The sequence below is a fragment of the Salvelinus fontinalis genome, chromosome 8 (genome assembly GCF_029448725.1).
Source record: "Salvelinus fontinalis isolate EN_2023a chromosome 8, ASM2944872v1, whole genome shotgun sequence".
Taxonomy (NCBI): domain Eukaryota; kingdom Metazoa; phylum Chordata; class Actinopteri; order Salmoniformes; family Salmonidae; genus Salvelinus; species Salvelinus fontinalis.
The window spans coordinates 11336018-11360958 of NC_074672.1; the positions used below are offsets into that span (position 1 = coordinate 11336018).

At 45.6% G+C, this 24941-nt stretch overlaps 1 protein-coding gene across 4 annotated transcripts in view; it reads left to right on the forward strand.

Moving 5' to 3' along the window:
- Window positions 1–9: 9 nt before the first annotated feature.
- The window catches only part of znf385a (zinc finger protein 385A), a 47693-nt gene continuing 22761 nt past the window's right edge, over window positions 10–24941 (forward strand). The window contains exons 1-3 of one of the 4 annotated variants that reach the window (XM_055931025.1): window positions 10–169; window positions 14757–14867; window positions 22036–22213. In XM_055931025.1, the coding sequence (XP_055787000.1) occupies window positions 23–169; window positions 14757–14867; window positions 22036–22213 (436 nt within the window). In that variant the 5' untranslated portion in view covers window positions 10–22. Of the gene's footprint in view, window positions 170–2931; window positions 3818–5977; window positions 6528–14756; window positions 14868–22035; window positions 22214–24941 lie in introns of those variants that run through there. The other 3 variants (XM_055931026.1, XM_055931028.1, XM_055931027.1) reach the window with 3 other exon arrangements.

Consider the following 24941-nt stretch of genomic DNA (forward strand, 5'->3'; position numbering starts at 1 on the left):
ATTTATAAACCGTGCGGGGGCGATGCCTGCATTCCTGCGGACCCCCACTATGATCCAGCCTCACCTGGATATGAAGCCCTTCCTGCAGTTCCCTATGGACACAGCTCCACCACAACACAGCATGGGCCTGTTTCACAACTTCAACACCGTGAGTAGTATATACAAAACCGTGAGTACACACACACACACACACACACACACACACACACACACACACACACACACACACACACACACACACACACACACACACACACACACACACACACACACACACACACACACACACACACTATAACCACACTCGAAACATGCCCTAAGCAATAACACAACACGCACACACACACCATGTACTATTCTGTAGGTACTGACTCCAGGTCACAAGATAAAATACCAGTGCAGTTATGGTCAGGGAACCTCCCTGTTAACTACAGTTATGGTCAGGAAACCTCCCTGTTAACTACAGTTATGGTCAGGAAACCTCCCTGTTAACTACAGTTAAGGTCAGGAAACCTCCCTGTTAACTACAGTTAAGGTCAGGAAACCTCCCTGTTAACTACAGTTATGGTCAGGAAACCTCCCTGTTAACTACAGTAAAGGTCAGGAAACCTCCCTGTTAACTACAGTTAAGGTCAGGAAACCTCCCTGTTAACTACAGTTAAGGTCAGGAAACCTCCCTGTTAACTACAGTTAAGGTCAGGAAACCTCCCTGTTAACTACAGTTATGGTCAGGAAACCTCCCTGTTAACTACAGTTATGGTCAGGAAACCTCCCTGTTAACTACAGTTATGGTCAGGAAACCTCCCTGTTAACTACAGTTATGGTCAGGAAACCTCCCTGTTAACTACAGTTAAGGTCAGGGAACCTCCCTGTTAACTACAGTTAAGGTCAGGAAACCTCCCTGTTAACTACAGTTATGGTCAGGAATACTCCCTGGTAACTACAGTTAAGGTCAGGAAACCTCCCTGATAACTACAGTTAAGGTCAGGAAACCTCCCTGTTAACTACAGTTATGGTCAGGAAACCTCCCTGTTAACTACAGTTATGGTCAGGGAACCTCCCTGTTAACTACAGTTAAGGTCAGGAAACCTCCCTGTTAACTACAGTTAAGGTCAGGGAACCTCCCTGTTAACTACAGTTATGGTCAGGAAACCTCCCTGTTAACTACAGTTATGGTCAGGGAACCTCCCTGTTAACTACAGTTAAGGTCAGGAAACCTCCCTGTATAACTACAGTTAAGGTCAGGGAACCTCCCTGTTAACTACAGTTATGGTCAGGAAACCTCCCTGCTTAAGTCTGACCCCAGTTAAGGTCAGGGGAACCTCCCTGTTAACTACAGTTATGGTCAGGAAACCTCCCTGTTAACTACAGTTATGGTCAGGAAACCTCCCTGTTAACTACAGTTATGGTCAGGGAACCTCCCTGTTAACTACAGTTATGGTCAGGAAACCTCCCTGTTAACTACAGTTATGGTCAGGGAACCTCCCTGTTAACTACAGTTATGGTCAGGAAACCTCCCTGTTAACTACAGTTATGGTCAGGAAACCTCCCTGTTAACTACAGTTATGGTCAGGGAACCTCCCTGTTAACTACAGTTATGGTCAGGAAACCTCCCTGTTAACTACAGTTATGGTCAGGAAACCTCCCTGTTAACTACAGTTAAGGTCAGGAAACCTCCCTGTTAACTACAGTTATGGCCAGGAAACCTCCCTGTTAACTACAGTTATGGTCAGGAAATCTCCCTGTTAACTACAGTTAAGGTCAGGAAACCTCCCTGTTAACTACCGTTATGGTCAGGGAACCTCCCTGTTAACTACAGTTAAGGTCAGGAAACCTCCCTGTTAACTACAGTTATGGTCAGGGAACCTCCCTGTTAACTACAGTTATGGTCAGGGAACCTCCCTGTTAACTACAGTTAAGGTCAGGAAACCTCCCTGTTAACTACAGTTATGGTCAGGAAACCTCCCTGTTAACTACAGTTATGGTCAGAAAATCTCCCTGTTAACCACAGTTAAGGTCAGGAAACCTTCCTGTTAACTACAGTTATGGTCAGGAAACCTCCCTGTTAACTACAGTTAAGGTCAGGAAACCTCCCTGTTAACTACAGTTATGGTCAGAAAATCTCCCTGTTAACCACAGTTAAGGTCAGGAAACCTTCCTGTTAACTACAGTTATGGTCAGGAAACCTCCCTGTTAACTACAGTTATGGTCAGGAAACCTCCCTGTTAACTACCTTTCAAATGAATTGGATTGAAGAGAATTCTGTATACTTCAGAACACACTTTACAGTGCCCTACTTACACTTTAAAACACACAATCTATCAAACCTGTCTGAGATGGTTGTTTGATGTGTGTTCTCCAATGTGCCCTGTGGATGTCCTTCTCTCATTTCTTTAGGGACTCTCTGTGTCCTCAGGCCATTTGGGCTCAAATACTACTTGAAATCTTTCGGAGACTTCGAGCGTTTGCCTGTAATTCAACATGGGTGGTGCTTGCAGTCTTGTCCTTTGAGCCAGACAAGCTCAATGAAACGCAGCGGATGTATTATAAAGATGTCAAATACTATTTGAACCCAGGTCTGCCCTAGGCTAGGAGTTATGGCTGATCATTTTGATTAGGAGGATATTTAGCATATCACCACACTCAGCATATTGTTGAAAAGAGCTGTGCATTGCGTTCTCAAGATGGCTGATTAGGACATGCATTATAAAAAGTACAGTGTGGTTCTGTTGGTCAGCAGAATAGAATGAATAGAACAGACTATGATTGTTCTACTAGACTGGACTAGGAACATCATTCAAAGAGCATCTTGTATGAGCGCTGATCTAGGATCATGTTTTGCCTTTTAGATCAGACAGGGGGGACCTGATCCAAGATCAGCACTCCCACTCTGAGACGCTTTGTGAATATGGTTCCTGGTCCCCCATCAACATCTGATTAGTTATCATCTGAAAGGCTAAACTGATCCTGAATCAGCACTTCTACACTGAGACTCTTTGTGAATAGACTATGGGCCCAGGTCTTTATGTTGGGTAAAAAGGTCATTCCCACACCAGCTGACTTTTTCTCTATTTGTTTGCCATCTCAATCTGTATCCTTGTCTCTCCAGCTGGCTCGGGACATAGCATGGCAACATATCGTACGACGCTTGTTGCCAATTGGAAGTATGGCATGTGACTTGGCCTCAGTGCAGGTGATACAGACATAGAACAAACAGAGACCTTAACCTCCATTTTATTTGACTACCCATTGACTTTAACCTCCCCCATAGTTTCCATAGAGCTGCACTCTGCTGACACTGCGTTGAAATTAGAACAGGACTGACCGGTCATAGATTGATAAAGTTACACTTCTGTTTCAGATCTCGACAGATCTGATGTGTTCCTCTTAAACCAAACTAAACCCAGACTCTCTCTCATACTGTAGGCATTTTAGCTCTTTCCAACAGTATCGTGCTGCTGACCCGAACCATACTGTGCTGTCTTGGATATCTAGCCTACATCCGACAGACCTGTTCAGTACCGCTTGGCTCGATGCTGCTCAGGAGTGTGAAAAGCCCTTTTTGACTTGTCATTCCAAGTGCTCCTGTTTACCACAGCAACTATCTATATTTGGTCCAGTAGGATCTTGTGAATTGTAACAGCCTACAGACTTGTACTGCTGCTGACCAGTAGATGGGGGTGTTGGAGAGGACAACCTGACCTTACCAACGACGTCTTAGGACACCGTCAGAAAGGGATTACTGCATTGTGTGCACTAAAAAACAATGGGGTGATGAGTAACAGAAAGCGACATTAACGAGGATTGGCTCACGCAGGTAATAAACAGGTATTTCATCTGGAACCGTTGGGAGGGGAGTCTGCGGTCTAGAACGTTGTTCTAGAACGGATCGGGACTTACAGTGTGTCTATGGCAGTGCACGTGTTGTTGCTTCTGTCAAGTACGTATAGTAGTTGTGCAGGAGACGGCAGTCTTGTGCTGTACATAGATATAGCCAGTACATTCCGACAGTACATGTAGGATCAATCAGAGTGAGATGTTTTCAGGAGCAGTACTTTTTACTAATGTACTACTTCTGTCTGCATGGTTGTCGTCATAGCAGGCGTTTATGGATTTTTGCCTTTTTTGGGGAGAGAGAGGTGTAAACAATGTACATTTTAGTGATTCAGCAGACGCTCTTATCCAGAGCTACTGTACTCACAGTAGTGAGGTCGTACATGTTCATATTTTTTTTCTTTCGCACAATTAAAGAGAAGAGAAGAGTTATCTGTTTGGGATCATCTTCTGTACTGTCATTGACCCCCTCTGAAGAGACAAAGCCAGTACTCTGTAGTCCGTCTGTCAAGTTAACTCATGCAGTTCCAAATAGGTTTTAAATGTTACATTTAAAAGGATGCGAGATAACTAACCTGAGGCTTCTCGGTAACTGTACAGTATAGGTGTATAGGTGGTTTACTACCAAAGTGCTAGCAGGTACACTATATGTATTTTACGGCTCTTTGTACCGGTAACTTCAGCAGGATGTCAATCTAGCTAAAAGCTAAATGAAAAAGTACTTATTCATAGTCTCTGTTATTAAATCTTCTACTGCCTTCTCTTATAGCTCTGTAGCGTCAATGTCTCTCTATAATGTAATTTGTTCTCTACCTGCATGTGTGTCAATCTGGCCCAACGTGCCCTGAGACAGTGATCATTTATCAGCAGCAGCTGCTACTGGTGGTACTATAGGCTTAAGGGTTGGGCTGAGGTAGACTGAGGTAGGTGCCTCGCGCAGGCGGCAGAGTTAGGAATTTCCAAGGAAGCTGCCTAGTCATGCGAGCCATGCGCACACGTGTCGATTCTCACTCGCTGCGGGGCCCCACCTGCACCTCCCTCTCTCCTTCTCCCTCCTTTCTATCCCTCCCCCCTCCCTCTGTCCCTCCCTGCTTTCTTCCCTCCCTGTCTCCCTTCGAACAACTTTCTCTAATACTGTAGCCTCAGGTCCCCTCTCTCGCTGTGTGTCTAGTCCGTCGACAGTCTCGTCTCACACGCTAAACATAATCCTGCCCCCCTTTAGAGACGTTCTGATGAGTATCCCTCCAAGGACCCTGAAACAGTTCAATAGTCTCAGGCTATGATTTAGCACTTATGTAAATGTAACGTAATGCTATCCATGTGACGATACTATGGTGGAGTTGTTCCATTTGGGACTCGGGACGCGTTCCAAACGGCACCCTATCCCCCATATAGTGCAATAAAGTAGTGCACCCTGAAGGGTGCCATTTGGGACGAAGCCTAGATTTCTGATGTGTGTAATGAGGTTTTCTCTGGAAGTGGTTCCACATAACATCGCCATTTGTTTTGAACAGTTGGTGGTGAGTAGTGCAGTATGGGGTGAGGGAAGGGGGGGGGGGTGAGGGGAGAGGGAATGAAAAGGGAAGGGGTGATGGGGAGGGCAAAAGTTCTACTGGCTGAGGATGACAACCATTGGTTGATGGCAAGAACAGAGGAGGGGGGAGGGAGGGAGGAGGAGGAAGAGAGGAGGGGAGCCGAGCATGACACTGCACTGACTGCATCTGGGCAGATTGTGGGAGTAAGCATGTGACGGAGAGAGAGAGAGTGGGAGAGAGAGGGTGTGTGTGTGAGAGAGAAGGAGAGAGAGGGTGTGTGTGTGTGTGTGTGTGTGAGTGAGTGAGTGAGTGAGTGAGTGAGTGAGTGAATGAGTGAGTGAGTGAGTGAGTGAGTGAATGAGTGAGTGAGTGAATGAGTGAGTGAGTGAGTGTGAGAGAGAAGGAGAGAGAGGGTGTGGGAGAGAAGGAGAGAGAGGGTGTGGGAGAGAAGGAGAGAGAGAGGGTGTGTGAGAGAGAGAGAGCGAGAGAGAGAGAGAGAGGGTGTGTGTGAGAGAGAGAGAGAGAGAGAGGGTGAGAGAGGGTGTGGGAGAGAAGGAGAGAGAGAGTGTTGGAGAGAAGGAGAGAGAGAGTGTGGGGGAGAAGGACAGAGAGAGTGTGGGAGAGAGCGAGAGAGAGAGAGAGAGTGTGGGAGAGAAGGAGAGAGAGGGTGTGAGAGAGCGAGAGAGAGGGTGTGTGTGAGAGAGAGAGGGTGTGGGAGGAGAAAATGACTACAGCACTGGGAGAGCGAGAGAGGATCTGGAGAGAGAGAAAGAGGAGAGAAGTCTGCGTTGATGAGGCAGACACTTGCTAGCTAGGTGACGTATCAGTAGAGAAACAACAGAATCCCAACAGAATCCCTCATGGCCAGAACTGCTACTTCAAACACTACAGCTATGTAGAGACACAAGAAAGAAGGAGAACAAATAAGGAAAGGCAGAGGAATAGATGGAGTGTACCATTAGCTACATTCCCTGCTGAGGTTATACCAGTCTAGCATAGTGTAGGAGGTGGCTGAATGAGTAGAGAGACAGAGACACACACTCCCACTACCTCACTCTTACACACCACGCGGAGACAGAGGCACAAACACACAGAGAGATACACACCGGCGGAAGCATGCAGCTTAAAGATCCAGCTGACTCAGAGCAGGAGACGAGGGTGAGTACAGGTCCAAAACCAGCCGTAGTGTTGAATACAGGGGTATATGGGACAGAGGGGAGTGATTTCATGTTGAGGTACTCTACAACTGGGCAGGACTCGAAAGGAGAGACTTTTGGCGTTGGTGTTCAAAGGATGTTTCATCTGGCTTGGTAGAGTTGTTGCTCCTGTCGCCAGCCAAGTCCCACAGCGTGAAATAGAACAGTGTATGGTTGGACCGCAGGAATTTGAGTTGAGCGCCACGGCAGAAACATTTCATCTCTCAGGGCAATGATAGACACACTTCGGAGAGAGAGAGAGAGAGAGATGAGAGAAAAGGAGAAATGGAGAGAAGAAAGTTGACTCCTTGGCTGTTACTTTTTGGGGAATGCCATCGTTTAGTGCTGTTTTGTGGAGAGATGTGTGATATGCGTGTGTGTGGTGTGATGTGGGGGGTGCCGGTATTGGTCTGTCTCACAGACACTGTTGTGAGTCTGGTTTGTGTTAAAACACTATTTAGGAAAAGAGAGGAGTGTTGGTGTGTTGAACTGTTGACATGTGCTGTGGGAGTGATGCCATTCTACAGTGTGTGTGTTCATCTGTGTGTGTGTGTGTGTGTGTGTGTGTGTGGTGTTGTGTGTGTGTGTGTGTGTGTGTGTGTGTGTGTGTGTGTGTGTGTGTGTGTGTGTGTGTGTGTGTGTGTGTGTGTGTGTGTGTGTGTGTGTGTGTGTGTGTGTGTGTGTGTGTGTTTGAGTGTGTTCCTTTCACCTGCTATGAAGGTGCCCGGTTGCATAGACACTGCCTGCCACTGTAGCGCTGCCAGAGAAGACACGCTCTCTTTCTCAAAAAACGTTTTACCGGAGATCAGAGACCAGTGGAGCAGTGACTGAGAAAACCTTGTTGGTTATAGTACTGTTTAGTACTAAAGTGAAGTGGAGCAACACCCAAAATACTGACCTGGACCCTACAGGAATTCAGTGACTCAACCCACCATTACTGTTCTGTTTATCTTCTCACTATACTGACTATGAGGGTGTTGGACAGATCCTTTGTATTTTAGGAGCTAGACACAGACACACTCCCATTATGGGAAAACTGCCACTTTATACAGTATCTGTTCTTCTTTGACAAGGTCTGAAAATAAATACCAGTTACGGTCTCACTCCGACTTACTTTGAACGGTTCTTAAAATCCGAACAGATCATGGCAAAAAAAAGTGTGTTTGTTATTCAGCTCCGTGGTCTTGGAATTCTCTCCGGACCGGCTTGAAACCCCAGGATCTTGTTTCCTCTGAGGAGTTGAAAAGTTTGGTTGACTTGCATCACTGAGAAATTATTATGTCTAATATTTGTCTGAAACATTGTTCCTGCCGCTGTCTTGGTTGGACCAGGTCTCTCTTGAAAAATAGATTTTTATCTCAGCGAGACTAACCTGGCTAACTAAAAGGTTACGTAAACCTCTGAACAAACGACACACACAAACACACACGCACATACACACTGACGACAGCTTTGTTGATGTATGAGGGTTGAGCATGCATTTAATCAACAACATATGGTGGCAGTGGCGTTTGTTTCTATGTGTGGGCTATGTGGCTGTAAGACAGGATTAGTGTACGGTGTGAGTGGAGGTTTCTCTCCTTTTTAGACCACTATGTTATAGAGCATTGACCAGTGAGCAATGACCAAGCAGGCTGCATGGTGTAGTTATGCAGTAACTTCCTGGAGGTCCAGGACCTCTGTATCATCGTAGTTCAGCGTTACTGGCCAGGATCCATCCCCCCTTCCGCTTTCCCTGTGTTCACATGTGGACAACAGCACCAGAAGACCCTTGGAGAGATGAGTTTTGGGGAAATTGGAAGAGTGCAGAACAGAGGGAGAAAGAGGGAGAAGAGGGCCAGAGGAGATAAGAATGTGCGATGTCAGGATGTCCGGCGCTGAGCCTGGCTCTCTCTCTCTCTCTCTCTCTCTCTCTCTCTCTCTCTCTCTCTCTCTCTCTCTCTCTCTCTCTCTCTCTCTCTCTCTCTCTCTCTCTCTCTCTCTCTCTCTCTCTCTCTCTCTCTCTCTCTCTCTCTCTCTCTCTCTCTCTCTCTCTCTCTCTCTCTCTCTCTCCTCTACAGATGGTGTCTGTCTGTACTGTCACCCTGTCACTCCCTTTCTCTGTTCCTCTCTGTGTGGTTTTTCCTTCTTTTGGTTGCCTGGTTACAATCCCAGTGCAGATTTCCAAATAGTTTTGTTTCACTTAAGAGCGTATTCATTTCATCCTCTTCAGCTGGCTCCCCAGCCAACTTAAGCTATTTTTTAGACATGGCTCATTTTGGCCGTAAGACAATGAGAAGAAACGTGATGGTTATCATCTAAACTTAGAATCTAAAATGTTAAAATGTTTTTTTTTTTTGTACAGTAGAGTTGAGAGAGATTTGTGTCCCAGTAACTGTCTGAATGATTTTTACTAGGACATGTCAAGGAATTGAAATTCAGATTCGTGTCGAATAAAGTTTTATCTATCTGGCAATGCTAGCGTAGGCTACACGAGTACCCGACGGTTGGCTATGGTGGGAATCAGACCTGGGTTCAAGTAGTATTTATAATCTTTCACACAGTGGAGCTGTGCTTGATTAAGCTTGTCTGGCTCAATGGATACAATGGAATCTCCGCAAAAGTGCAAACCCCTCCTAATGCCTTCCTGGCAGGCTCAAACAAATGCTCAAAGTATTACTCAAAAAAATGAAATACTATTTGAATCCAGGGCTGGTTGAAATCCATACCAGCGATGGATCCCCAACTAATGCTAATGTCAATTAAACATGAGCCCAATAATAAATGACAGTTCAGACAAAACAAGATAGAAAAAGATAAGGGTACAGTTCAGAGACCACAGGACAGGCTGACTGGCTCTCCTGTCTCTTTGTGTCTGGGACCAGGGCCGGCCCTAGCTTTTTGGAGGTCCTAAGCGAGATTTTGGTCAAGTGGTCCCCCCTCTTGATGGCTGAGAGAAAAAAAAAATAATAATAATAATTTCCTGCTATTCTATGCATCTATCCATGGGGCGTAGAGAAAATGTTGTGGTTTTAAAACACATTTCATACAACTCTACTCATTTTGCCATGGGGCGGACAGAAAATGTAGCAGTTTTAAATCAAATTTCCTGCAATTAAAAATAAATTGCCATTGGGTGGAGAGAATTTAGCAGTTTTCAAAGGCACAATTTATGCAATTCTAAAAAAGATTCCATAGGGCGAAAAGAAAAGGTAACAGTTTTAACCTGTCTAGGATGAGGGTGCTGCTAGCGGCACTCCCCCCCCATCCCCACTGAAAAACCAGTGCCGCGAAATTCAAAAAAAAATTTTTTTTTAAATATTTAACTTTCACACATTAAAGTCCAATACAGCTAATGAAAGACACAGATCTTGTGAATCCAGCCAACATGTCCGATTTTTTAAATGTTTTACAGGGAAGACACAATATGTAAAGATGTACATCTATTACCTAAAAACACATTAGCATAATCCACCATCTTTTATTTGTCCACCAACACCAGTAGCTATCACCAATTCGGCTAAACTAAGATATTTATAGCCCCTAACCAAGAAAAAAACTCATCAGATGACAGTCTGATAACATATTTATGGTATGGGATAGGTTTTGTTAGAAAAAAGTGCATATTTCAGGTAGATGGCATAGGTTACAATTGCACCCACCGTCACAAATGGACTAGAAAAACTACATTGAGCAACGTGTTTACCTACTTACTAATCATCAAACATTTCGTAAAAATACACAGCATACACTAATCGAAAGACACAGATCCTGTGAATACAGACAATATTTCAGATTTTCTAAGTGTCTTACAGCGAAAACACAATAAATCGTTATATTAGCATAGCACATAGCACATAGCAGCCCAGCATTGATTCTAGCCAAAGTGAGCAATAAAAGTCAACATCGCCAAAATATATAAATTTTTTCACTAACCTTCTCAGAATTCTTCAGATGACACTCCTGTAACATCATATTACACAATCCATATAGAGTTTGATCGAAAATGTTTATATTTAGCCACCAAAATCATGGTTAGACAATGTGAAATGTAGCCCAGCTGGTGAGAAAATGTCCGTGCGCCACTTAGACAGTGATCTACTCTTATACATAAATACTCATAAACGTGACTAAAAAATATAGGGTGGACAGGGATTGATAGACAATTTAATTCTTAATACAATCGCGGAATTACATTTTTTAAATTATCCTTACTTTTCAATATAGTTTGCGCCAAGCGAAGCTACGTCAAAAAACATGGCGTCCTAAGCCACTAACATTTTTCGACAGAAACACGATTTATCATAATAAAAATGTCCTACTTTGAGCTGTTCTTCCATCAGTATCTTGGGCAAAGGATCCTTTCTTGGGTCCAATCGTCTTTTGGTGGAAAGCTGTCCTCTTGCCATGTGGAAATGCCAACTGCGTTCGGGATGAACTGGAAGCGTGCCCAGCAATTCACAGCGTTTCAGAAATAAATGTCCCAAAATCGCACTAAACGGATATAAATTGCTATAAAACGCTTTAAATTAACTACCTTATGATGTTTTTAACTCCCATAACGAGTAGAAACATGACCCGAGTAATATTACTCCCTCCACTAATGCTTGGAACAGGTGCGGGTCGGTGTCCTCTAGGCGCATGACGCAGCTCCAAAAGAGTGACTAGCCTCAGGGTTTTTTAATTTGTAGTGCCTGTGAACGCGCAATCGACCCCATTCAAATTGTCATTACGTAAAGGCATCCAGGGGAAGACGTAAGCAGTGTCCTTATACTCATAGCAATAACAAGGCCCTTTTAACCTGTCTAGGATCAGCGTGGCGCTAGCGGCACACCCCCCCCCCCCCACTGAAAAACCAGTGCCGCGAAATTCAAAAAAATATTTTTTTAAAATATTTAACTTTCACACATTAAAGTCCAATACAGCTAATGAAAGACACAGATCTTGTGAATCCAGTCAACATTTCCGATTTTTAAAATGTTTTACAGGGAAGACACAATATGTAAAGATGTACATCTATTACCTAAAAACACATTAGCATAATCCACCATCTTTTATTTGTCCACCAACACCAGTAGCCATCACCAATTCGGCTAAACTAAGAAATTTATAGCCCCTAACCAACAAAAAAACTCATTAGATGACAGTCTGATAACATATTTATGGTATGGGATAGGTTTTGTTAGAAAAAAGTGCATATTTCAGGTAGATGGCATAGTTTACAATTGCACCCACCATCACAAATGGACTAGAATAATTACAATGAGCAACGTGTTTACCTAACTACTAATCATCAAACATTTCGTAAAAATACACAGCATACACGAATCGAAAGACACAGATCCTGTGAATACAGACAATATTTCAGATTTTCTAAGTGTCTTACAGCGAAAACACAATAAATCGTTATATTAGCGTAGCACATAGCACATAGCAGCCCAGCATTGATTCTAGCCAAAGTGAGCGATAAAAGTCAACATCGCCAAAAGATATTAATTTTTTCACTAACCTTCTCAGAATTCTTCCGATGACACTCCTGTAACATCACATTACAACATGCATATACAGTTTGATCGAAAATGTTTATATTTAGCCCCCAAAATCATGGTTAGACAATGTGAAATGTAGCTCAGTTGGTCAGAAAATGTCCTTGCGCCACTTAGACAGTGATCTACTCTTATACATAAATACTCATAAACGTGACTAAAAAATACAGGGTGGACAGGGATTGATAGACAATTTAATTCTTAATACAATTGCGTTATTACATTTTTTAATTTATCCTTACTTTTCAATACAGTTTGCGCCAAGCGAAGCTACGTCAAAAAACATGGCGTCCTAAGCCACTAAAATGTTTCGACAGAAACACGATTTATCATAATAAAAATGTCCTACCTTGAGCTGTTCTTCCATCAGTATCTTGGGCAAAGGATCCTTTCTTGGGAGAAATCGTCTTTTGGTGGAAAGCTGTCCTCTTGCCATGTGGAAATGTCAACTGCGTTCGGGATGAACTGAAAAGCGTGCCCAACTTTTCACATCGTTGCAAAAATAAATGTCCCAAAATCGCACTAAACGGATATAAATTGCTATAAAACGCTTTAAATTAACTACCTTATGATGTTTTTAACTCCTATAACGAGTGAAAAGATGACCGGAGAAATATAACAGGCTAAACTAACGCTTGGAACAGGTGCGCGCCGGTGTCCTCTTGGCTCATGACGCAGCTCCCAAAGAATGACTAGCTTCAGGGTTTTTTCATTTGTAGGGCCTGTGAACGCGCAATCGACCCCGTTGGAATCGTCATCACGTAAAGGCATCCAGGGGAAGACGTAAGAAGTGTCCGTATAGTCATAGCAACGACAGTGCCCTTTTAAATGACTTCAGAACAGTGGCCAACATTTCTCAAATCTGACTCCATGTCAGGGAAATTGCTGTAGAATGGGCTCTGTTCCACTTAGAGACAAAATTTCAACTCCTATAGAAACTATAGACTGTTTTCTATCCAATAATAATAATAATATGCATATTGTACGATCAAGGATTTTGTGGGAAGCCGTTTAAAAAATTAGCCAAATTAGCATAAGTAGTCTAAACAGCGCCCCCATCCCCAACAGGTTAACTGACTCCAGATCAGGGGCCAAAATTTCTGAAATCTGACTCCATGTCAGGGAAATTGCTGTAGAATGGGCTCTGTTCCACTTAGAGACAAAATTTCAACTCCTATAGAAACTATAGACTGTTTTCTATCCAATAATAATAATAATATGCATATTGTACGATCAAGGATTTTGTGGGAAGCAGTTTCAAAAATTACACGATTAGCATAAATAGTCACAACAGCGCCCCCATCCTCAACAGGTTAAAGCCAGTTTCCTGTAATTCTGCACTGTTTGACATGTTCATATGATATCTGAGTGAGAGTGACTAAACAAAATCAATGAGGGCCCCTGGAGGTGAGGGCCCGTGGGCACCTACCCTGTGTGCCTGGTCAGTACGTCGGCCATGATTACTACAAGGTGTAGATAGCTGGCTAGACTAACTTACCATAAAACATGTTTTCACTGACGTGCTAATTGAGTGACTGTCAGTGACTAATATTACAAGAGAAAACTGGTGCACAACCACATATCGAAACTGCACCTTGTGTGTTCTACTATTCTAATTCGCAACAGTAAGTTGACACCCCGACTGAGTTCCTAGGGGCCGGTGGCCCCTTTTGCCTAGAGCCGGCCCTGTCTGGGACTGTGGTTTAAAAGAGGCTTAGCCTCCTGCAAATCATTGTCCTGGTGCTAAAGCTGGACAGTTAAATTTATACTGAGTGGCCTTACCGGCCTAACATCCCCATGATGGATACCCCAGCTGAAACAATTAGGAGGAGGTCACTCACTCACAAAGCTCTCCACCAGTTGCACCTGCCCACATAGCTTTCAAAGGTTGTGTTTATTCGGCACCAAACGTAAGAAAACAGACTGAAACAGGGAAGCACTGCCTCATTTTCTATTGTAAACCCCCACCCCCACCCCCACCCCTCAGTGAAGGACGTGCAAGGGAAAATAAAAATGTGTCTTTCTTATTGGATTCAGATAGTACCTCCCTGTTCCCCCACAGCAGCTCTGGAGGGCACATGGTGCTCACCGACTGCTCTACAGCACTATGATCAGCTGGCCTGTTGGGCTAGACACTGGGCTTTGTAAGTGAGGGAGGTACACAAGCATATATATCATTTCCCTGTCTCATCAGTCTCCTTTTCTCTCCCTCCCTCTCTCTCTCTCTCTCTCTTCCTCCACCCACCCATCCCCCTCTCTCTCTCTTCCTCCACCCACCCATCCCCCTCTCTCTCTCTTCCTCCACCCATCCCTCTCTCTCTCTCTTTACCCATCCCTCTCTCTCTCTCCCTCCACCCATCCCCCCCTCTCTCTCTACACATCCCTTGGTCTCTCTACCCATACCTCTCTATCTATCCATCCCTCTCTCGCCACCCATCCCGCTCTCTCTCCCTCCACCCATCCCGCTCTCTCTCCCTCCACCCATCTCTCTCTCTCTCTCCCTCCACCCATCTCTCTCTCTCTCTCTCTCTCTCTCTCTCTCTCTCTCTCTCTCTCTCTCTCTCTCTCTCTCTCTCTCTCTCTCTCTCTCTCTCTCTCTCTCTCTCTCTCTCTCTCTCTCTCTCTCTCTCTCTCTCTCTCTCTCTTTCTCTCTCTCTCTTTCTCAGATGGACCCGGTTCAGAAGGCGGTGATTAACCATACCTTTGGCGTTCCACTGGTGAAGACCAAGAGGCCCATCATCTCCTGTAACGTCTGCCAGATACGCTTCAACTCTGAGGTACAGTACACTATAGCACTTCTCACAGCATACTCACCATGCTGTACCAATCTAAGCTTTTTTAAGCTAGCGTGCTAATCCAAACCAAACTCGACCGAATCTGCAAGGTTCCAGCAGCTATGATGGATGTGTAACCAGGCCAGTTCAGTACCCGCTTGGTTTGGCTCAGTAGTGTGAAATGCCCTTAACACTCCTAACACATCGTACAGTAGAATGTCGGACACCATATGCACACTGTTTAGTAGGCTCTCTCTGTTTACTATTGTTTATCTCTTTTTTTATATCTCTCTGGACAAAGTGGTGACACCATGGACGTGTTGCATACATCTGCTTGTGTTTCTGTAGTGTTTGTGTTGTGGTTTGGCAGTCAGTGCCTCATTGGAATATGGCGTACCTAGCCCGAGTGAGAGTTGTGAGACAAAGACACAGAACAGCTGACCTTGGTTGAAATACTATTTGAAATCAATTCTAATATATTATCTGTACTTGATCGGGCTTGCTTGTTGCGATGGAACCAATAGAATAGTCCCAAAAGTCCCTGTCCACCTGGCAATCCAGGCAGGCTAAAACAAAAGTATTTTAAAGAATTGAAATAGGTTTTGAACCCAGGTGTGGTATAATACTGCAGTAACAGCTCTGAAGTGTCGCTAGGCTGAGAGCATGAAATAAGATTTCCCTCCACATTTCAAAGGGATTTTCTCTCCCCAACATCAACACGGGGAACGTTGATTAGGTTCTTCTTGAGCGCATGAAAACTCATTTCACATAAGCATACCACAACGTTTTAAGTCTACATCTCAAATGGCCTATATAGTGCACTACTTTTGACTCGGCGGCCCCATAGGGCTCTGTTCAAAAGTAGTGCACTATGTGCTAGGGGATAGGGCGCCATTTGGGACGCACTTAAAATCTCTCCAGAAATAAGTGCAACAGCAGTTTTTAGACCGCCTTCTTTTATATAATCTGATTAATGTGATTAATCCACCCCCGCTAACTACATTTTCATCCAACCATATGGCACAGTTTATCTTGACTTGTTTTTAATGTGCATACAGCATGACTTGAAAAGCAGAACATAGGGGCTAGGTTTATCTAGATGTGTAATGTTGCAATGCAATGTGCATGAATGATTTCATGAATGTACTGTATGTGTGCAATGTGTGTTTTTTGAAAAGCAAAATGGAGTGGGTAGGTTTAATGTCTCGTGTCAATAACGTTCTCTGAATGCTTTAGAAGCTCCCAGTATACAAAGCATCCTCTATCTTAGCAAATCACACCATCAACGTGTACATCAGCAAAAATATTTTAGTCTGTAGGCCTATAGTGAAATATTTAAAGTTGGCTGTTATGGGCAAAATATTCTGCAGCATAGACTTCAGTTTAAAGCCAGGGTGGATCTTTTCCCATATCCCAATCCCACACAGGGACTAGGGAGTGCCCCATAACACATCCATGATAATAGTGTCAACCTAGTAAACAGTTTCTATTTTTACTGAGCAGGCCTATAATCATGGCCTGCTTGTGGTTTCTGTGGCGGTGGAGCTGTACTCTTCTAGGCTGCATTGAGCAGAGGGAAAGCCCTCCATTGGCCTCTGTAGGAAGCTGTAGATCTTGCGTGGCTCTGTTTGTAATCGTGTGGCACTGGCGATGCCAACGTCGTGGGTTGAGATCCCACGTAGGCTACATAGTGAAAGTGAACACAGTCATAGCTTAGACTACTACGCCACAGGAAACAGCTGAATAAGTGGATGTTTATGTCTGTTATTCCGTTGGAAACTTGACCCGGGCTATTAAACGGTAACACCGTCTGTTAGGTCCATTTTAAGTGATGGATATTTTTATTCGAGCTAATCTACCCGTCTTCATGATTTCTATACTTTATTACTCCCATATCTGAAATACATGGCAACATATGAGACATGATTTCATGGACAAAATGCGATCGTTGCATAGGTATGCAGTGTAGTAAGTGAAGTGCATGTCTCAGACCTGGATTCAAATAGGATTGGAAGTCTTTCAACTGTTTTGAGCTTTTGCTTGAGCCTGCCTGGAGTGCCAAGCGGGGGGAGGTTCTCACGTCTGGGATTGTTCTTTTTGTCCCATTACGCCCGGCAAGCTCAATAAAGCACAGCTAAAGTACTTGAAATGATTTCAAATAGCATTTGAACCCAGGTCTGATGTCTTCAACATAAATGCCAGCGACCAGGGACTTGCAGGGTATAAGCTCACTGTTTATAGCCTAGTATGTGACCTCTCAGCCAAACAGGTCTGACACATGAACATGCTGGTAAATATTTACACATACTGTCCAATAAAGAGCTAAGTACACTAGCGTTGTCTGGCCACCTATGACCCCCGACTCCCAGCAGAACCAGTAGCTGTCTCGCTGTGTTTTGCGTGTGTGCGTACGTGCGTTCACACATGCATCCATGTATGTGTTCCTCCCTGCAGTGCTGTGTGGGTGTGTGTACGTGTCACCTTTAGGGACTTCTGTTGCAATCCCTTCTTACTGTCACAGCTAACACACATTTTTATTCCAAGCAGGTGAATGGCCTTACTGCACACTACGTTACGCTATGGAAAATAGGAAAGGACTGTGCTTTCACCAAAGCTTTTTCCAACAACATAGTACAGTATGGAAGTTAATACTCTAGATGACACTGACAGTTCTCATATCAGTGTTTATCTTTGTTTATCTCTTTTAATCAGAGAAACGTCTGCCTGGTACAGCCCAGAGAAACAAGTGGCCTCTGACCCTATCAACATACCATCAGCAGATATAGTACTTCTTCAAAAGCTTACCCCCCCCATCCCCCCCAACCCCCCATCCCATCTGTGCTCAAGTCAGTCTAGCCATTTCATGCTTCATTGCTGCATTCATATTCCTCTCTGACTGTCTGTCATTCTCTCTTGGTCTCTTGTGCTCTCGCTCTTTTCCCATCTTTCTCAATCTCTTTCTCTCTCTCTCTTGCTCTCTCTATTATTTACAGTGCGAAAAGCCTGAAATTGGCTGCCACTACTTATCATAAGATGCATTTGTCAAGGGCCAGGGTTATGCCATGGTCTGTGACAGCCCTGATGCACTCTGATTAAAGGGGCAGAGAGGTGGAGAGATGGGTGAGAGAGGGTAGAGAGGTGGAGAGATGGGTGAGAGAGGGTAGAGAGGTGGAGAGATGGGTAAGAGAGGGTAGAGAGGTGGAGAGATGGGTGAGAGAGGGTAGAGAGGTGGAGAGATGGGTGAGAGAGGATAGAGAGGTGGAGAGGTGGAGAGATGGGTGAGAGAGGGTAGAGAGGTGGAGAGATAGGTGAGAGAGGGTAGAGAGGTGGAGAGATAGGTGAGAGATGGTAGAGGGGTGGAGAGATGGGTGAGAGAGGGTAGAGAGGTGGAGAGATAGGTGAGAGAGGGTAGAGAGGTGGAGAGATGGGTGAGAGCGGATAGAGAGGTGGAGAGGTGGAGAGATGGGTGAGAGAGGGTAGAGAGGTGGAGAGATAGGTGAGAGAGGGTAGAGAGGTGGAAAGATAGGTGAGAGAAGGTAGAGAGGTGGAGAGATAGGTGAGAGAGGGTAGAGAGGTGGAGAGATGGGTGAGAGAGGGTAGAGAGGTGGAGAGATAGGTGAGAGAGGGTAGAGAGGTGGAGAGATAGGTGAGAGAGGGTAGAGAGGTGGAGAGATAGGTGAGAGAGGGTAGAGAGGTGGAGAGATGGGTGAGAGAGGAGGGTAGAGAGGTGGAGAGATGGGTGAGAGAGGGTAGAGATGTGGAGAGAGTGTAGAGAGGTGGAGAGATAGGTGAGAGAGGGTAGAGATGTGGAGAGATGGGTGACAGAGGGTAGAGATGTGGAGAGGGGGATGATGTGGCATCAGCCTCCAGTGTCCCTGATCGGTGTGTATGGTGTGAGTGTCGCCAGCCCCCAGTATCTCTCGCCCTGCCTGTGTCTGGGGTTGACGGCGATGGGAGGAATAACCTTGCTGTGAGTTGCTTCAGGACAGGAGTGATGTCACAGGCCGGTTTTACGCTGCATTGGTCAACGTCACTCAGTGCTGCAGCATGACCCAGCTGGTCCGGCCCCTCCTCTCTCCTCTCTCCCCTCATCTGGAGCTGCTGCTGCACTGCAATGTGTGTCCTTGTGCCACAGCTCTTCTCTCAGTATCCAGGCTTTGCAGCACATGTACCCTCAATATGCTGATCACAATCACTTCTCTCTATATCACATGTTGCTTCTATCTGACCTCTCGATAAGATATGCAGTCCTTTTCCGTCTGTTTTCTCCTGTGTTGCTCTCCTCTTTCTTTCTGTCTCTCGTTCTTGCTCTTTCTTCCTTTCCCCCTGCATTGTTCTTCTTCTTGTCCTCCGTCTCTCTGGCCAGCCATTATCTTCTCCCATAACCCCTGCCAACCCCCCCATCCCCCTCTCTCTGTGCTGTCTTCCACCCCCCTCTATCTCTACCGCTGTCTTTCCATCCAGAAACATATGAGCACCTGGGTCTTGGCTGGTGATCCCAAACTTTGGAAGTAGACGTTAATCAGAAAGCCTCCATCATTGTGTGGGTGTGTGTGTCCTGTTTAATCGCTCCTCCTTAATACCTTCTCCTTCTGATACCGACTCTGAACGGCTTTAGCCTCCTTAAGACCCCAGGACGTTTACAGTTACAGGGACCTGCTATATACGCTCTCAGGGTAAGGCAGTCTGTCATCGGCAATTACAGCTCTCGGCTTAAAGAGACATCGACCATACTGGCTGTTGCCTGGGCATACCTTACGCCCTGACCACAGGGGATAGTGCTAGAACCATCCGGCCTAGCCCGAGTCCCAGATCTGTTTGTGCTGTCTTTCAACTCCTACGTCATTGTCATGCCAACGGACCCAGCAGGGAATACCAAGAGTGTGCAAAGCTGTCATCAAGGCAAAGGGTGGCTACTTTGAATTATCTCAAATATAAAATATATTTTGATTTGTTTAACACTTTTTTGGTTACTACATGAATCCATATGTGTTATTTCATAGTTTTGACGTCTTCACTGTTATTCTACAATGTAGAAAATAGTAAAAATAAAGAAAAACCCTTGAATGAGTAGGTGTTCTAAAACTTTTGACCAGTAGTGTACCTATTATTTACAATGACGGCGTACGCCGGCCAAACCCTCCCCTAACCCGGATGATTCTGGGCCAATTGTGCACTGCCCTATGGGACTCCCGATCACTGTTGTAATACTGCCCGGAATCAAACCAGGGTCTGTAGTGACGCCTTAGACCGCTGCGCCACTCGAGAGCCTGAAGCCTTGACCGCAGACTATTGCCATCCAAACCACAGGAGCTCCAACCTAGGCCCTCTCTCCCTCTCCCCTTTCTCACCTCCCCACCCCACCTCCTCTCCTTTCCTGCCGAACCAGTATAACTGAGGCCCTGCCCTGTGCCCCTAGTTAGCCGGTGGTGTGGTGTGCTGTGCCACTTGATTTCTCTATCCCTGTCATCGCCTGTTTGTTGCAGCTGTCAGCGGCTCTCCAGCCCTGTTTTATAAGCCTTAATAATCATCATCATCATCATCTTAATACAATAATTATTCGCCCGGCCAATGTATGCACGCACACACACACACGCACACACACACACACGCACACACACACACATCAACATTCCAGAGGCTTTGGGCATGCCTTTTTCATCCTGCTAGCTGCCAGATGATCTGTTTGAAGTGCTCACAACGCACAGCGGAGGGGCAATGTGTGTGTGTGTGTGTGTGTGTGTGTGTGTGTGTGTGTGTGTGTGTGTGTGTGTGTGTGTGTGTGTGTGTGTGTGTGTGTGTGTGTGTGTGTGTGTGTGTGTGTGTGTGTGTGTGTGTGTGTGTGTGTGTGTGTGTGTGTAAAGCACAGCACTGCTGCAGCAGCAGGCCATCATGAGAAAGTAGACCATGGGCGACAGCTCCTAGGTGTCTCAAGACCTAGCCAGGCAGAGGTCAATCTGTCCATCCAAACAACCACACAAATACAGACAGACAGAGACCAATTGGCCAATCAACACACTGAGCTGAGACAGACGTATAGCTGTGCATGTTTCCAAATAGTGGCCAGTATCAAAAAGCGTTTGGTGGTGAGAAGTGAGGGGTGGATGGAGAGTCTTGCAAAAGGACAGGGGCTGTCTCTGTCTGCAATGTCCCCTACTCCAGTCCCGTCCTTTTAATGGATGACTCCCTCTGTTGTTTACCCCTGAACCAACACATTACCAGGAGCATTACCATTACCATTACCTTTCAACAGGGGATTAACCAGCTCCTGTAACGGACACGTGGATTGTGTTTCTCTCTGTTGAGCTGCAGGACATTCCCCAGCCTTTTACAAAACATGCCTTCCATCCACCAGCACCTTCCAGTTCCCACCACTGCCACAAAGGGTATAGATACCCACTGCCCAGTAGCACGTATATTTAGAGAGATATGCATTTCTATGTAAGCAATTAACTCCGAGTTTGTCTAGGCCTATTGGAGAAGCTGTAGGCAGCCTTGGTATTCTGGTGTTAGGTTTTGCTATGTTGGAGTAGAAGGATAGACGAATGCCGGCTTCCCCATTGATAATTTACACAGTCAGATGATGAGGTCCAAGGGTGAGGTATGTGGGGGGGCGGGTGGGTGGGTGGGTGGGGCTTATGGGGCCATAGGCAGACAAGATGGCCCTGACCCCCCCCCCCCCCCTTACTGCAGGCATGTCTCTCATGTCTGTCTGGGATAATGACATGAGTGGGGGAGGGGGAAGGGGAGGGGGGGGACCAGGAAGTTTTTCTTGATCAGGTAAAACTCCTGCCTCCACAGCCTAGATCATTACTGCCTAGAGTATCAGTGATCAGATCACCTGTTACACTCTGCATGCCATTTTGCAGCCTGGCTCCTGTCTCCTATCCCCGATGCAGATTGAATAACATACCAGACACCGAAACTGTGTGTGTCTGTGTGTGTGTGCGTTTATCACTCCTGGATTCGTGGATATGTATCAATGTACCCAGGCGCACAATGGCAGGTATACTATATCAAACTGCGTCATTGTGAGCACCACATTCATTGGCTGGTGTGTATGGTGTTTTGGGCCTCTGTCTTCCAGTCAATTTGTATCCATCCAATGTTTTATTCACCCGTTGTTTTCGTTAGCCCAAATCCTCTTCTCCATCTCTCCCTCTCTACACAGAGCCAGGCAGAAGCCCACTACAAAGGCAACCGCCACGCCCGGAGAGTCAAAGGCATCGAGACCTCCAAGAGTCGCCCCCAGGAGGGTGACAAGCCGGCCCCACCTGTCCCCCCCTCCCCGTCCGACCCCGGTGGACCCCATACAGCCACCTCGGACATCAGCGACCCCTGCAACGCAGGTAAGACCATGGTGGAGAGAGACTTTGAATATCCCCTAGCACTTACATACAGGGTGTACAGTAACAGTATACTGCCAATACCAGCTCTCGGTACAGGGTGTTGGGTGTATACCAACTATACCCTGCACAGTTCCATCATCACCGCACACCAACACAGTGGAAACATTTATGGGTGACTGACATTATAACAGGGTTGATGGCAAGTAAATGCTGTTGAAAATAAACCTAAGACATCGAAACAAATTGTATTTGTCACATGCCGAATACAACCGGTGTAGACTTTACCGTTTATGCTTACTTTTAAAAAGTAAGAAACAATTGCTAAATAAAAGAAGGGAATAGTAACACAATTAAATAACAGTAACGAGGCTATATACAAAGAGTACTGGTACTGAGTCAATTTGCAGGGGTACGAGGTAGTTGAGGTAATTGAGGTAATATGTACATGTAGGTAGGGGTAAAAATGAGGATAGATAATAAACAAAGTAGCAGCAGCGTATGTGAAGAGCGTGAAAGAGTGTCTATGTGTGAGTGCGTGCTTGTGTGTGCGTGTGTATTGGAGTGTCAGTGTAATATGTGTGAGTGTGTGGGTAGAGTTCAGTGAGTGTGCATAAAGCCGGTGCAAGAGAGTCAGTGCAACAACAAAAAAGCGGAGTCATTGCAAATAGTCTGGGTAGCCATTTGATTACCTGTTCAGCAGTCTTATGGCTTGGGGGTAGAAGCTTTTCAGAATCCTTTTGGTCCCAGACTTGGCGCTCTGGTACCGCTTGCCATATGGTAGCATACAGATCGGTCTATGACTTGGGTTGTTGGAGTCTTCAACAATTTTTAGGACCTTTCTCTGCACCGCCTGGTATAGAAATCCTGGATGGCAGGGAGCTCGGCCCCAGTGATGTACTGGGTTGTACGCACTACCCTCTCTAGCGCCTTGCGGTCGGATGCCAAGCAGTTGCCAAGCGGTGATGCAACCAGTCATATTCTCTCAACGGTGCAGCTGTCAAACTTTTGAGGATCTGAGGGCCCATGCCAAATCTTTTCAGCCTCCTGAGGGGGAATTGGCGTTGTCATGCCCTCTTCACGACTGTATTGGTGTGTTTGGACCATGATAGGTCCTTAGCGATGTGAACACAGAGGAACCCGAAGATTTCGATCCATTCCAATAGAGCCCCATTGATGTGAATGGGGGTTTGTTTGGCCCTCCGTTTCCTGTAGTCCTAGATCAGCTCCTTTGTCTTGCTGACATTGAGGGAGAGGTTGTTGTACTGGCAACACACTGCCAGGTCTCTGACCTCCTCCCTATAGGCTGTCTCATCCTCGTCAGTGATCAGGCCTACCACCTTTGTGTCATCTGCAAACTTAATGATGGTGTTGGAGTCATGCACGGCCACACAGTCGTGGGTAAACAGGGAGTACAGGATGGGACTAAGCACGCACCTCTGAGGGCCCCCCGTGTTGATGGTCAGCGCGGCAGATTTGTTGTTGCCTACCCTTACCACCTGGGTGCAGCCCGTCAGGAAGTCCAGGATCCAGTTGCAGAAAGAGATGTGTAGTCCCAGGGTCCAAAGCTTAGTGGTAAGCTTGGGGGGCATTCAACTATGATGTTGAATGCTGAGCTGTAGTCTATGAACAGCATTCTCACGGAGGTGTTCCTTTTGTCCAGGTGGGAAAGGGAAGTGTGGAGTGCAATAGAGATGGCGTCATCTGTGGATCTGTCAGGCGGTATGCGAATTAGAGTGGGTCTAGTGTGTCTGGGATGGTGGCGTTGATATGACCAGCCTTTCAAATCGTTTCATGGCTACAGATGTGAGTGCTACGGGGCAATAGTCATTTAGACAGGTTAGCTTGGTGTTCTTGGGCACAGGGACTATGGTGGTCTGCTTGAAACATGTAGGTATTACAGACTGGGTCAGGGAGAGGTTGAAAATATCATTGAAGACACTTGCCAGCTGGTCACTGCATGCTCTGAGTATTTGTCCTAGTGATCCGTCTGGCCCTGCGGCCTTATGAATGTTAACCTGTTTAAAGGTCTTACTCATATTGGCCATGGAAAGTGTGATCACACAATCGTCCGGAACAGCTGGTGCTCTTATGCATGGTTCAGTGTTGCTTCCCTTGATGGGAGCATAGGAGGTATTTAGCTCGTCTGGTAAGCTTGCGTCACCGGGCAGCTCGTGTCTGGGTTTCCCTTTGTAATCCGTAATAGTTTGCAAGCCTTGCTACATCCGACAAGCATCAAAGCCGGTGTAGTAGAATTCAATCTTAGTCCTGTATTGATGCTTTGCCTGTTTGATGGTTCGTCGGAGGGCATAGCGCAATTTCTTATAAGCATCTGGAATAGTGTCCTGCTCCTTGAAAGTGGCAGCTCTAGTTAAGTGGGGATGTTGCCTGTAATCCATGGCTTCTGGTTGGGATTTGTTCGAAAGGTTACTGTGTGAGCCACGTCGTCGATGCACTTATTAATTGTGACCGACCTGCTCAAATCGGTCTTATGTATAAAAATTTGAAACAGTGTTTTTTTAAACATTTTTGGATAAAAGTAGAGACTCAAAATGGTATATCATACGTTACAGTTGAGGAACAATGGGAAAGTAATTTTGCTTTGAAAGTTGAACTTGTAAACTCTCTTTTGAGAAAATGGCCTTTTAATATTTTGGTACTACTACTGGAGAGGCCTTCTTTGTCTAGACCCATTCAGCATCGTTCACACCCTCTTGAGCTTTAGCCCCAC